The sequence below is a fragment of the Macrobrachium nipponense genome, chromosome 48 (assembly GCF_015104395.2).
Source record: "Macrobrachium nipponense isolate FS-2020 chromosome 48, ASM1510439v2, whole genome shotgun sequence".
In the NCBI taxonomy this organism is placed as follows: domain Eukaryota; kingdom Metazoa; phylum Arthropoda; class Malacostraca; order Decapoda; family Palaemonidae; genus Macrobrachium; species Macrobrachium nipponense.
The window spans coordinates 21065381-21081262 of NC_087223.1; the positions used below are offsets into that span (position 1 = coordinate 21065381).

The 15882-nt window shown below is 37.3% G+C and overlaps 1 protein-coding gene across 2 annotated transcripts in view; it reads left to right on the forward strand.

Moving 5' to 3' along the window:
• The first annotated feature begins 2687 nt into the window (after window positions 1-2687).
• LOC135205114 (DNA damage-inducible transcript 4 protein-like) overlaps window positions 2688-15882 on the forward strand; it is a 30104-nt gene continuing 16909 nt past the window's right edge. Inside the window, exons 1-3 of one of the 2 annotated variants that reach the window (XM_064235461.1) lie at window positions 2688-3155; window positions 14197-14317; window positions 15048-15146. In XM_064235461.1, the coding sequence (XP_064091531.1) occupies window positions 3101-3155; window positions 14197-14317; window positions 15048-15146 (275 nt within the window). In that variant the 5' untranslated portion in view covers window positions 2688-3100. The remainder of the gene's footprint in view (window positions 3156-14196; window positions 14318-15047; window positions 15147-15882) is intronic. The other variant, XM_064235460.1, reaches the window with a different exon arrangement.

Sequence of the window (15882 nt, forward strand, 5' to 3'; positions counted from 1 at the left end):
GTGCTGATCCACACCTGCTGATAAGGCAGTTGATAACAGAGATATAGTATCAGTTGCTTTCCACTTGTTTATGTTTATTGTGCTTGAGAGAGAGAGAGAGAGAGAGAGAGAGAGAGAGAGAGAGAGTTCGAGAGAGAGAGAGAGAGAGAGAGAGAGAGAGAGAGAGAGAGAGAGTTTTAATGGTTCCCAGTTGGGCCCACGAGGATTCTCGGGTCTTTTTTATCAATGTGGGTAAAGTGGCCCGGTGTCGATTATCTGAAACGAACCCATTAGGTGGACCTTCTGGGAGATTTGAATCTAATCTCTCTCTCTCTCTCTCTCTCTCTCTCTCTCTCTCTCTCTCTCTCTCTCTCTCTCTCTGTATGTTTATATATTATGTACGAATGTATTGTGGACCTAAGTGGTGAAATTAATATAATACAGATATAATACACACACACATATATGTATATACGTATATTTGTATGTATGATTATTAGGTAAAGGTAGAATATGACATGATGTATAAATTGTCCATATTTAGATCATATTTTTACAATAATCTGTGGGAATTCTTTATAAAAAATATATATATAATATTTCGCGTAGTATTTACGTTATTAATTCCATATTTCCAATTTTCAAATTTCCTCAGTAGTAGTAGTAGTAGTAGTAGTAGTAGTAGTAGTAGTAGTATTAATCAGGTCTGTCCCATGTACCGGCTCTAGTAGTAGTAGTAGTAGTATTAATCAGGTCTGTCCCTTGTACCGGCTCTAGTAGTAGTAGTAGTAGTAGTATTAATCAGGTCTGTCCCTTGTACCGGCTCTATCTCTCTCCTCAACCACCTCCGCCCAGGATCAATTTGATCTACTAAGCTTCTTCTAAAAGCCACACCCGCGGTCAGTCCCACGACCCCGTTTAATCTTCTCTAAGTGACCTGACCACATGGAGTCTGAAAGATCAAGGTTGAGGTGATTGATATCTTGGTAAGTCGACCCAGGTGCTGTTTGGGACTAAATTTTGAATCCGTCTGGAATAACCTTTAACCTTCGTTATAAAACTGAAACTGGCTTGCTTTCAAACATCAGATAATTATTATCAAATATATTTAAATCAATCTTAAAATGCATGTAGATTTATCAAATGTATTTGTTCCGGAATCAAGCCAGGGTGATATATTTCCACATTCGTCGTCTCTTTCAACACCTCAGCAACATTATCGAGTGTTTGTTTAACATCAGCTTGTTTTTAATTGAATTTGTTTAATATTCATTTACATTTATTTATTTATGTGCATTTCAGTGTGTTTAAATTCTGCTAATTTAATTGTATTTATTATATTTTCATTGTTAAACACATAATATATAATAAACACACACACACATATATATATATATATATATATATATATATATATATATTATATATATATAGAACACCAATAATACTCGACAGTACCCCAACTGATAGCATGGTTTATCTGGCACCGCGCTCAAAAAAAAAAAAAAAAAAAAAAAAAAAAACCATTTATCGCCATTTCATTCCGTGTGCCCCAAGATGAAGTTTACAACCAATTGACCTTCTTCGTTGCACCGACCGTTGTGCAACTTCATAAAAGTGCAACGTCACTTCCCTTTATGAGGCCACTTCTTGAATCTTGGAAAGCATGCTGGCAAGAACGAGACACCAACAACGGTGGCATGTGACCATTATGCTCGATCGATTAAGTGACAGAATAACAGGTTGTTATATTCGATTTGTAAGTCAACACTGTGCCTATATTTCCTGGTTATTTCGTGAGAGAGAGAGAGAGAGAGAGAGAGAGAGAGAGAGAGAGAGAGAGAGAGAGACCCCTCTCGTTAAGGGAAATGGGCTAATGCTAACACATACACATAATAGTATATCTAATATTACTATATATATATATTATATATACATACATACATAACATAATATATACCCACTATTATATATATATATATAGTATATATATATATATAGATACCATCATACATACAATACATACATACTACATATATATATATATATATATATATATATATCTATATATATATATGTATATAATATATATTATATAATATAATATATATATTATATATACAAGTATATATTCATATATATTGCAATTAATTCATACAGAAATATAAGAAAAATATTTTTGTGCATAGTTAGTTAAAAGCCTTAAATAAATTCTTAAACTTATTATTACATATTAAATCATTTAGACATCGAGAAAAAAAATATATACCACAAAACTAACAACAAAACATTAGTATGCACGTCATGGAGAGAGAGAGAGAGAGAGGAGAGAGAGAGAGAGAGAGAGAGAATATCACACACCACCTGCGTGGACAGCGTTGTAATATATTCAACGGCAGGGTCGCGTTCCTTTCTAAATCACAGTAAGCCCCAAATAATTCTAAAACACCAATCGACATCAAATTCAAACTTCATTCGTCCATGCCAACAACAAAACGACGACAAAAAAAAAAAAAACATTGAGGTCTATATGGCAACACTAGATGTTTCGCATGCCATCGCCCCGAAATTTCGTGATTCTTCCGTGCCCAAGGCTTGATTTATATTCTAAGAGATACCCCGCGCAAATAGGCGAGGGGGAGGTGGGAAGGAGGGGGCATAATAGATGAAAATGAGAGAGGGAGAGAGAGATAAGGGAGAGAGGCGTCTTGGCAACTTCCAAGGGCAACGTCGAGGGATTAGCAGCTGACTTGACTTCTCGGCTCTCGCTCGCGCGATCAGTCGACGCCAAAGAGCCTTCGAGGTTAAACGTGTACGCCAAACGCTCCCGATTCAGTCGCTTTCTACCAGTGGGCACGAATCGCAACTTAACGATTTAAAACGAGTGATAAGTGTTATACCTTCTTCAGTGTCGCCTTAAGATATAAATAACCGAAGGAGAATTCGCGGCAGTGCTACATATAAACAAAAAAGACAATAAATCTGACGGAGTTCCCAACATAAGCATCTGGGACCCTAAATTTAGGAGGAACTTAATTTGGCGTCAACGAGAAGAGATTGAATAATATTGATTATTAATTGTCTTGAGGTTCCTCCAGTCGCGAAAATTAGTGCCCTGAAAATGCCTCCCGTCATTAACGGGTCCACGATCTCTCTGGCGCCGATCATCGAAGAAGGTAGAATTATTTTTTTATTTTTTTTTTCTTTTTATGTGTGGCAAATGGTACCCCTTATCAATTGCGAAAGCGGCAATTTGCTCCCGTTGCTAGGTAATCTCTCTCTCTCTCTCTTCTCTCTCTCTCTCTCTCTCTTCTCTCTCTCTCTCTCTCTCTCTCTCTCTTATATATCTATATATATATATATATATATTATATGTAATGTTTTTAATTTTTTCTTGTATTATACAAATCTATGGTTGGCGCATAGATATATTTGTATGTATGGAATCTCTCTCTCTCTGTATAGATATATAGATTTTTATATATATATATATAGATATATATATATAATATATATATACACCTATATATATATACCTATCTACTATACATGCATAATATTAATTTTTTCTTGTATTATCATAAAAACTATGGTTGGCGAATGTATTTGCATATGTATGTATGTTGTAATGTATTAATATTTGTATACAATTAGTAAATAGCTCACACATATACTCATTTATTCATGCTGATTATAGGAAAATGTTTACAAATGCACATACAAATACTTATAGAGCATATAAATTTATACAGATGTTTATAAATTATACAAATGCAAAAAAAAAATACATTCCAGAATACAATCACTTGCCATACATTCAGGTTTACAGTTGGCGTCAAGTATTAACAATCTATGCAAATGTATAATTTATGAATTGTGGTTATTGTATTGTTTATAATTGTTGTTAATTATATGTCAGTTTTGTTTTAATTGGTAATTTTTCGTTTATGGTTCATGAAAATATTCTAATGAAGTTCTTGAGAGTATACATTTTTATGATGATGATGATAATAATAATAATAATAATAGTTAGTAGGAATGTCCATTGCAACAGTAAATTTGTTGATGTTTATATAACTACGCATTTAATTGTTGTAGTTCACCTCTGAATGGCTAAGGTGAACAAGTTTCTCTCTCTCTCTCTCTCTCTCTCTCTCTCTCTCCTCTCTCTCTCTCTCGTCAACGGAGTTCGATCTCGGAACCTGACGAGAATGGAACTAGTAGTCCGTGTAGTGAATTAAGTGCTTGAATGATAATTAAGTCTCTCTCTCTCTCTCTCTCTCTCTCTCTCTCTCTCTCTCTCTCTCTCTCTCTCTCTCTCCAAAAAAAGGACCTTCAACTGGCGCCCAACTGGTGGCTGGGTTCATCGTATGTTCGTCAAGAAAGTATTAATACTACTGTCGGTTTTGAACTGCTTGTGTAGTGAACTTTACATATAACTGTTTCCTTGTTGTCCTGAAATGGCAAATCATTCGTCATTTTTAAATTCATTTCCGCACTTCGTACTAAAGGGTTTTATATTTATTTATTGATTCCTTTTTGGTTTTTTGTTTGTTAAAAGTAGTTGTAACCTGATTTAATTAATAGCCATGACTCAGTACTTTTTACGTTAGGTCTAGGGTTATATTATTCACGGGGTAGGTTGTAGTTTTAGATTTATGCGTAATTTATTATTGTTAATAATTTATTATTATTATAATTGCGAAATCGGTCCCTAATGATTTGAAATTCTGGTATTGTATTAAAACAGCTTTTTTTCTGTTGTTTGTTAAATTTGAGTCTAGTCCTCGTATTATCCCCTAGGTTGTATTATTATTATTATTATTATTATTTTGAAATCACAAGCACTGGCCAACAACACAGCTTATATATATAATTGTTTGAACTCAAAACTTATGTTGTTTCACAAGCTTACTATCTTGAATAATTTTTTTTTCCTGTATTTATATAATAACGCTTATCTGCTATGCGTTTTTCTAATGAAAAATATTGAAACAGTGATAAGATAGAGTATCTTCGCCCTTTTTTATATTATATGTTCGCTATCGGTCGTGAAGTAGTTAATTTACGATTCAACGCTGCTTAACCACCATAAAACTATCGTATTGTGATTACACTATACACGGCGTGCATACATCACACCCACGTTTGTTATTAAACACAATAATGACGATAAGATTATACAGTGACCCCGTATCGTTATCTGTTGGCTTATCTGGTTTAGACATGAAAATCATTATTGCTTTATTATACCCGACGTGTTTTATGACAAAAATGTCGGCTGTGTGTTTTAATATATATGTTATGTGATAGTTATACGTAGATATTTTTTTACCATATAACGGTGCACACGGCCAAATATAGCTAGGGGATTATTTATTTATGTCTTCCTACAATGGAGGGCTGGCTCAGGTTTTATTATAAAAAGAATCCAGTTGACAGGAAATGTATTTAGGAATATTTTGTAGTACTATGCCTTCGTACATACTGGATCTGGAATTCCAGGTCTCAAAATTTATAGTTATCATCATACTTAGGCAGTTAATTCAAAATTCCAGTGGGAATTACAGTCAAAATGTTATTCAATAGACAAAACAGATTGTGGAGAGGCGGAGGAATTAGACGTATAGCTGTATTCAGTCGCTAGACCAACCCTGTTTTTTTTTTTTCTTTTAGAGCCACTGGCCCCTCCCCCCTCCCCAGGGGTGGTAGCTACAACCTTGGGGGGCGGGGGTTTGTGGCTCAGCATTTAGCTTGTGGACAACAACAAAAGCAGACTTTTTTTTGTTTGTTTTGTTTTGCCGGAAGACTTACAAGGGACTTAACGGTATGTTTGTTTGGTTGGGCGTGGGTAGTTGAAAAAAAATGACAGTTACTCTTTTATTTAACGATTTATCGGAATATATCGAGCAATCAGACGCCATATTTGTTTTCTAGCGTAAAATGCATTTAAGTACATGTGTGGCATGAACGCAAACGCGCTAAATTCAAAGCCATTACGAAGTGGAAATCACTTAATAAATAAGTTTTATGCAAACGTGGAGCGTTGCTAGCAGACATGCTCCCTTGCACGTATACACTATCTCTCTCTCTCTCTCTCTCTCTCTCTCTCTCTCTCTCTCTCTCTCTCTCTCTCTCGACGTCGGAAGATTCCACTACGACGAGAACAACAAGATGCCATAAAATCGTCTTATTTTCTTATTAGTGCAAAGCGAATACGCGCAAACTTTACGACCAGAACCGTTGACCGTTCGCCTGCCTATATAAGGGTTAGAGCGCGGCCTTTGCATAGTTTGATTCAAATCACGTTTGAAGGAAGGTGACTAAATCGTGCTTTCAGTTGGAGCGTCTGAATGCGGCTTGCAATCCGACCGGCTCGCTTGGGGCGACGGCGTCATGCTTAGCGTCAGCCAACTTTCGGTTATATTTTACCCCAAAATGGACGTCAATTTCAGCGTGAAAAAGGACGTAGAATGTTGCTTTCGCATCCTTGGTGTTTGAAGCAAAGGGTGTGTCCTCCAAATGGGTAAAAATAGTCGGGGAAATGACGGGGAAGAGAGAGAAATAGTGCGGAGGGCTTCCCCCATTTCCTCCTCCTAGATTTCCATGCTTGACGTAAAAGGTTTGGTGGTGCTTCAAGACGTCATGTTACTTGTAAATTTCCTTTTTACGTCATAATTCCACAGAATTCATTTTACTAAAAGGTGATGGCGGAAGGATATGTATATTTATAATATATAAGGTAGTACGTCACTGGGAAATTACGATAGATAACGTAGGTGTAAGCCTTATGCCAGTACCGGTCTTGCTCTGAAGAGAGACCAGAGAATTTTACTTTTACACTGTTATATATATCCTCTCAATATTATATACATATATAGCCCCCACGCGGTGCACTGTAGGGATTACTAAAGTTTTTTTCAGCCTAATGGCTGTAAATGCCCAAGTACTAAGTTCAATACCCAGAATTAATCGCTAAACAATTATCTTGAGATTTAAAACTCTCTCTCCCTTCTCGTAGAGGCAGATCTGGGCTAGATAATGGGTGCTAGGCTGGCTGTCTTTATAGCCTTGATTTTGGTTACCAAAATTTTATGAAATAGATATATTTTTAAATAGGTTTTGGGGCCTTTTTGAGTTTAGTACCTAGAATTTGAGAAATAAATATATATTTAATAGGTTTTGGGGCCTTTTTGAGTCTAGTACTTAGAATTTTATAAACTAAATATATTTTTCAATAGGTTTTATTACTTTTTTTGAGACGTTCCCAAAATTTTACAAACTAAATATATCTTATAAGTGATGGTTTCTTTTAGAATCTAGTTCCAAGAACTTTTATAAATTAAATGGCTTTTTTTATAATACTGTGTATCTCGGTGATTTTGTCTGAAAGGATAAAAAAAAATACATTAAAAGGCTCCAATGGGAAAGTTTGGTATAATGTAATGTACTATAACCTTGTGCAGAATTGATTATACAACTATCGTATATTTTGACGTAACCAGATCTTTAAAAACATGCAATAATTCCTGTTGTATATTAATAAACACGTTTCAATCTCGATAATCCAGATACGTCTGTATAAATTAATCATAAAATAAATAAGCAAGAAACCCTTATATCAGACAAAACGGGCTGTAGTCAGATTTATTGTGGCTGTATTACAAAGCGCTTTAAATAGTTTACTGTCACCGAAATGCCACGGAAAAGGAACTTGACATTTACAAAGAGTTACAGCTACAGACTATTGATTTCGTAGTCTGTAAAGCTTTTTTTAAAAGCTTTTTAAGCTTCTTTGGTTGTTACTTAACATAGGCCTGTTTGATTTTAAGACCGATTTTAGTCTGAATATCAAGAAACTTAGGTTCAGTAGACCGATGTGGCCTTGGCTAGTACGAATTAGGTATTTTTGGCTAACAGGTATTTATATGTTATGTTGTTCTCTGGTTTCGTTGTTGCAACCAGCAGAGAAACAACCATTCTCTCTCGACAGATTAAAAAAAAAAAATGTAGCTGGAACAACCGCTGCTTTTGCAATAACAAGGAAAAGGTTAAGAAGACAGTCTTGCCGGCAGTCCGGCGCCTAGTACGAGAAGGCGAGAGAAAGATATATATTCTCTCTCTCTCTCTCTCTCTCTCTCTCTCTCTCTCTCTCTCTCTCTCTCTCTCTCTCTTTCAGAACGTCACGTTCTCACTTACAAAGCCGGTGAGGTCATGTGGTACGCCATTTGTCAAATGCGCAATTTTATCTGCAATGGATTTGAACATTTTTTTTCGAACTTTGATGTAAACAAAAGTCCGTTATTTTTAGTTAAAACGGTTTATATATATAAATACAAAAATAAACCTTTGTAACCTTATGCGTTGTTAATTCCTGCTTAGACACAGTATGTGTAGATTTCTGACAAATTTCTGATCTTAGGCCTACACAAGCGTTGTTAATTCCCGCTTAGTCACAGTATGCGTAGATATCTGACAGATTTCTTATCTTAGGCCTACACAAGCGTTGTTAATTCCCGCTTAGCCACAGTATGTGTAGATATCTGACAAATTTCTTATCTCAGGCCTATACAAGCATTGTTAATTCCTGCTTAGTCACAGACTGCGTAGATTTCTGGCAAATTTCTTAGGCCTACACAAGTGTTGTTAATTCCTGTTGTCATAGTATGCTTAGTCTTATCTTAGGCCTATACACGCGTTAATTCCTTCTTAGTCACAGGCCTACACAAGCTATGTTAATTCCTGCTTAGTCACAGTATATGCGTAGATTTCAGACAATTCTCTTATCTTAGGCCTACACAAGCATTGTTAATTCCAGCTTAGTCACAGTAAATGCGTAGATTTCTGACAATTCTCTTATCTTAGGCCTAGACAAGCATTGTTAATTCCTGCTTAATCACAGGATGTGTAGATTTTGTGAAAATCCAGCAGTTTGACGTAATTTTGTTTAATGCGAATTTTTATTTATCTCCGTTTCCTGTCCCCTACTAATTCTAGAAAATGTAGGTGAATCACGCGTGCCCAAAAGCAAATTATTTTCATTATTTTTCAAGGTTACGGTGAACTGGTTATTGCTCCTGCTGCATACTGCTGTACTAAAGCTGTACCAAAGCTGTACCACTGCTGTGCTAATATTAACACTGACGTGTCTGGTATGTAAATTAGAAGCCAACTCAGGTGGTATATATACGTCATTAAGCCAAACACGTATCAGTCAAGCTAGACTAAGAGATACATAGATAGATAGAGAGAAAGAGAGACCATTTTCCTTTGCAATAACGAAACCAGACGATAATTCGGACTTATACCGCTTAAATTAACGAAAATAACAAACGTATTAATCACTGGTAGTCTTGTGACTCACACATACACACACATACACCAGGTATAAGCAGGGGATGGGTTAATTATAGTGCCAAAAAAAGACCGTTTTGTCAGGATTCCGGAGTTGGCTCGTATTCATCAGGTGACGTCTGTCTGAATCACCACACTTGTAGTTATTTATTTAGTTATTTAGTCGTTTCTTTAGTCGTGTAGAAAGTCCGTAAAGTACTGGGTACTTTAGCTTACTTTTATGATAGTACTGGACCTATTATTGATAGTAATAGTACTAATATTTTTATTATTTTGTAGGTATGGGATTAAAGAGCATGTATGTCTGAATCACCACACTTGTAGTTATTTATTTAGTTATTTAGTCGTTTTTTTCAGTCATGTGGAAAGTCTGTAAAGTACTGGGTACTTTAGCTTACTTTTTTTTTTATAGTACTGGACTTACTATTGATAGTAAGTGTACTTATATTTATGACTATCATAGGTATGATACTAGGGATTAAATGTGTGTGCAGGTCTGGTACGTGAGATAGCACACTGAACAAGTGGTAGAGAGAGAGAGAGAGAGAGAGAGAGAGAGAGAGTGGCAAATAATGAGCTTGTTTACATCCACACAAACATCGTTGGTTGCCAAGTCGTATTTAAGCAGCCTCGTGCAAATGAAAGTTGTGTACCAGTGTAAATATTGACTCTCTCTCTCTCTCTATCTCTGCAAGACTTATTCCCAATTCTCATCAACAGCAGAAACCCTCCCAGTCATATGAGAGATAGTCTTATCGCGAAACACACACGCTGGCTCTCTCTCTCTCTCTCTCTCTCTCCGTCCAAGCCAGAGTTCAGTCGATATGCGTGTAATTATTTATGGCTTCTCGTTAGGATTATTGATTGGCTAAGCACTACATTCAGAGAGAGAGAGAGAGATAGTGTGTGTTTTGTCGTCTTCACAATTTCCACGTCTGGTTTAGAATTGATTATATTGTCTATTGTTACCAACGTACAAAAAGAGGGAGAGAGAGAGAATGTTATCAGACTCAACTCTTTGACAATAACAAGTCGTACTATATTTTTAGACCTATTGTGACAATGGAAGCTATCATTTGTATTCTAATCTCTCTCTCTCTCTCTCTCTCTCTCTCTCTCTCTCTCTCTCTCTCTCTACTCTAAAGGTCTTCTCAGAGATCCTTTTTGAATCTCAATAATATCTTTTCGAAACTTCCGTGTAACAACGGCGTCTCTTTTACGCTTCGGTGATGCTGAGAAATTTAAAACACTTAACTTTTGTTTGTTTTTTGTCCTCTTTTGGTTGTTGTTTGTGAAGGGATCAATTGGATTTCTTGTTTGCTAATTTTTTTATTGGCGTACCTTATTGCATCTGTTTTAAGATTTCTTTGTTTGTTAATTTTCTTTTTTATTGACGTACTTTATTGCACTTGCTGTAGACCTATACGTGTTATTTTTTTATTTCAAATTATATTTCACCGTGACATTCCAATTGATTCTTGGGCTTTTATATATATTTTTTGTCTTAAATAATTGAATATTGAAATTTAACATTCAGTATTCGCACAGGATTAATTAAACATGAATTAAAATAGTCTTTATACATACTGATTAGTCTGTATACAAACTCCACTAGTCTATATGCAAACTGCATTAGTTATATGCATAATGCAAACTGCATTAGTTATATGCATAATGCAAACTGCATTATATGCAAGCCCCATTAGTATACATGCAAATTACTAATCATTATTATTAATCTTTATGCAAACTATTAAGCCTATACGCAGCCTTCATTAGTATATGCAAACTCCACTAGTTTATATGCAATCTATTAGTCTATATGCAAGCCCCATTAGTCAATGCAAACTCCAGTAGTCTATAGGCGATCTGTTAGTCTATATGCAATCTATTAGCCCATATATACAAATTCCACCAGTCCATAAGCAAACTCCTTTAGTCTATTTACAAATGATCGAGTCACTTTAAACATTTTGCAATATATTCAGGTCGACTGCGTAGGAACTGAATAGATATGGCATCATGTTCATTTGCAAGACTGGTCACGCCAGTTTCCAAGCTTGAGAAGTTAGCCAATCTCTCTCTCTCTCTCTCTCTCTCTCTCTCTCTCTCTCTCTCTCTCTCTCTCTCTCTCTGATGAATTTGTAAATATACATCGAGAGAGTATTGGTAAAAATATAAATATACACTTTTTTTCGACCGCTAATTGGCAGCCGATAAGAATTCATCTTAGTATTTAGGTCATTACGAGAGAGAGAGAGAGAGAGAGAGAGAGAGAGAGAGAGAGAGAGAGAGAGCTCCCAGATTCCTGTTCAGAATGCGCGTCCCAACAGCGTCCAAATGACGCAAAAGAAAAAGAAAAAAATCCAATACCCTCGAAAAGTGGCACAAAAACACACGTAGACTGGCGCCTGGTGTGATGATACCCATCTTTAGACTCATACCCCCAGCCCAGCTAGGCCTACATACCCCTAAGAATGCTAAAAGCGAGTCCCTAGCTCCTTTAGACAGATGCTCTTCTAACTATAACATCCTTCAAGGGCATTTTGGGCATACGATTAGAAGAATCCTACGAGGTATAGGCCTATAGTGTTGGTTCCAGCACCAGATAAGACCAACATATGGACAGTCCAGCTAGGCGTACACATCCCTAGGGACTCTAAGCCAGTCCCTAGACCCGTCGGACGGATGCCCTTCGAACGCACGCCCATTTGAGGGCACTTGGGGCACGAAGGAGGAAGAATCTTACGAGCTATACGCCTGTTGTTGATGATATACCCAACCCTAGACTCATGCGCGTTCATACACGTCCCAAGGACGCTCTTAAAAGCCAGTTCTACCCCCGTTAGACAGATGCCCTTCGAACGCACACCCGTCGATGGCGTGCTGAGCATACGGGGAAGAGTCTTGCCTGTAAGGCGTGTACAAGACACGACGTTCCCCGCCCGGAGGACGACTTGGCACAAAAACTCGTTTCTGGTGGCGCCAACGATCCTGGGTGGCCGGTCATCACTGCTCAGGAGGGAGACGACCTTCGCATACTTGATTCTCTCTCTCTCTCTCTCTCTTCTCTCTCTCTCTCTCTCTCTCTGAGCGAGGAGACTACTACCATCATAATATCTATACTGGTAGAGGAGTGCTTTGAGCACAAACGAGCATACACTTCTTGTATGTATATAAATGAGAGAGAGAGAGAGAGAGAGAGAGAGAGAGAGAGAGAGAGAGAGAGAGAGAGAGAGACTGACCACCTGTTCGCGGTCACGTATACAACATTTAGTAGTACCATATTACCGAAGAATTCAACTTGAAAAAATATCTTTAAATAAAAATTAATAATACAAAATAATTCTGGTCAGCCACAATAAATACTCAAACTAATTAAATGCACAAACACAACTATTCAGAATATGAGAGGGAACGGGTATAAATGTAGTTATGCAGTTATATAAACATCAGGTTTGTAGATATTATACAGATTACCTTCAAAACAACGGTAATTTAATTCTAGATACGTCAGTATTTCAAAACATTGGTAATCTAATGATCTAATTCCAGTGTATATATATATATATATATATATATATATATATATATATATATATATGTGTGTGTGTGTGTGTGTGTGTGTGTATGTATGTATATACGTATAGCAGTGCAAGTTCAAGTATGAGATATCACTGTAGCATACTTTCTTAATAATAATAATAATAAGAAAATAATGAGTCACAATGAGACACTATCCTTCGTCCATTCCTTCCCTCATCGAATCGCTCTGGAATTTTATTATTTGTGCAACGAATTTAAATTAAAAAAAGAAAATTCTTACAGAACGAACTTCTGTTATAACAGTCTTGACGAGTGCGCCGCGGATATGGTACAGGATGTGGTTTATTTTTTATTTTTATTTATTTTATTTATTTTTTTTTTAGCTGGGTGCGAAAGTCGGCGCATCCTGTCAGTGGCATGTGTCAGGATACGTATGATTCACATCCTGACTATTGTAGTAGGACCTTTTGTGTGGTTGGTCTTGATAGAGTTAGGATAAATTCACGCCAGTGCTCGATTGGAACTCACGTATTTACTCGTGTATATATATATACATATTCGTGATGTGAAGATGAAGCCATTCTCTCTCTCTCTCTCTCTCTCTCTCTCTCTCTCTCTCTCTCTACAGCAACAGTGTGGTAGAAGAGTTTAAAAGAAAGCTAGACAAAATCATTACGACACAGTGAATACACAGTAAAACCTGCTCCTACAGATAAGTGAGCACACGATGTCTCCTCTGCGGATGAACTGACAAGTCTTTGAGACATCCTAATCCTTGTAACTCCTTGTAACTCTCTCAAGGTTTATTCTAAAAGCAGAAAAAAGGGTGTCCCTAAACATTGCCCATGTTGACTTTGAACAGTTTGCTGCCAAACGCCAGGAGGTCGTATGTCTACTAAGTTTAAATTCCCCCGTGGTAACCTTCACTCTCTCTCTCTCTCTCTCTCTCTCTCTCTCTCTCTCTCTCTCTCTCTCTCTCTCTCTCTCAGATAGCCGGCAAATTCCATTTCTGTATTCAAACCAACATTCCTTTTAGAAAAAAATATATATAAACCTTAACCTCCGTAGCCCGTGTGGGTACTACCTACAGCTTGCCCCTGGTGGGCACACTGTCAGCATAGTGCGTACTTGCTCCTAGTACCCAACCCCTGCACGGGGTATGCTACCTATAGCTGGGGCCGCATTGTAAGCGATGTAAAATAAAAATTCTTTGCAGGGTCCATTGAACTGTTATGTGTGACTGTGTGGATTATAGTATTATTATGATTATTATTATTGTTACTTCTACTAATTCCTCTATGTTCCCATCATTTGCAGAGGATGCGGAGAGCAGGGAAGCCGACCTGGTGATGAAGAAACTGAAAAGCGTCCTTTACAGAGGTGTTGAGCGCTATCTCACGTGTGAAAATGTCATATTACCCAGAAATACCCTACGAAGGTGAGGAACTTATCTCTCTCTCTCTCTCTCTCTCTCTCTCTCTCTCTCTCTCTCTCTCTCTCTCTCTCTCTCTCTCTCTCGTAGGAAGTGTTGCTCGCCGCTTGATTTTTCGTAACTTCGTTCAAAAGGCAATTTTTGTTTTCACATCTGCACGGAGATGTCTGATATTTTATTATTATTATTATTATTATTATTATTATTATTATTATTATTATTATTATTATTATTATTATTATTCTAGAAGCTTCTAAGAAAAGAACGTGATGTAACACAGACAAACGCTCCCTTCCTACAATGTCCTTGCATTGCCAAGCGCCCACGAGACTTCCCCTCTTCATTTTCCTATTTTAAGAGACAACTGTGTCGCCTTTAGTCTGTCCGTCCGCCCTCAGATCTTCAAAAACTACTGAGACTTGAGGGCTGCAGATTGGTATGTCGATCATCTACCCCTCAATCATCACACATACCAAATAGCAGCCTTCTATCCTCAGTAGTTTTTGTTATGTTTAAGGTTATAAGTTATCCATGATCTTGCGTCTGGCCCAACGCAACAACAACACAGGCCACCACCAACACGGCCTTTCTTGAGAGTTTAATAATAGGCCACCACTGCTTTCTTGAAATTTTTTATGGGCCGCGGCATGTACGGCAGTTTATACTGATTTCTTGCTCATTTTTTTTTACTATTTGTTTTTTGCTAATTGATTGATTTGCATCTCCTTCTTTTCAGGGCCGCACTTGACATCCTCGATCTCTCGTCTAGACACTCGAGTGGCCTCCGTGGGACCCTGATCGATTTGTATCTGGAAGATAATGGAAGGTCGAAGAGGTAAGGAGAGTCATCGGAATGCTGAATTGATTTTAGAAATAACAATATATTTACTTGGTTTATTCGTCCTTCCGTTGGTTAAGCTCGTATGGGTGACTTCCCAAGTTTTATATCTTCAAAGGGACCCCGGTAGCAATTTTTTGTATCCCAAGGGACCTATGGCGCGCGCACGCGCATACACACACACACACACACACACACACAGTCAACCATTGCATCACAATGTAGCTCGCATCGCCAAGCCAACATGTGACACTTGACGCTGTTTCTCTTTAGCGCAACTTTAATTCTTGGACGATTTTATGACAAACGGGAACCCTACCCACCCCACCCAAGGGAACACTATAGAGTTCCTTGGAGGAACCCGGATTAGGAAACCCTGGTGTCTGGTCTGGTGTGAACTCGAACTTTCAGATCCGTGGTTTAATTTCCTTTCATGCAATTCAAAGTACAGCCTCTTTATGGGGTCCTCAAATCTCTACCGATTTCTTTGTCTGACCAGTTTAGTAATTCTGCTCTTCTCATTCTGTCGTCAGTCTCACTACTAATTCCGAACTGTTTCTGAGACATTCTCATCATGCATTCTTTCACCATCTACTGCGCGCTGAAAATTCCAATCACTATTCAGTGCTAGCTTCCTCTGAACTTATTATAATACAGATTTGCACACGATCTCCACCATGCTGATTTCGTCACACGCAAGTGGATTATGAAGCATCACTAATTATTTTAGCCT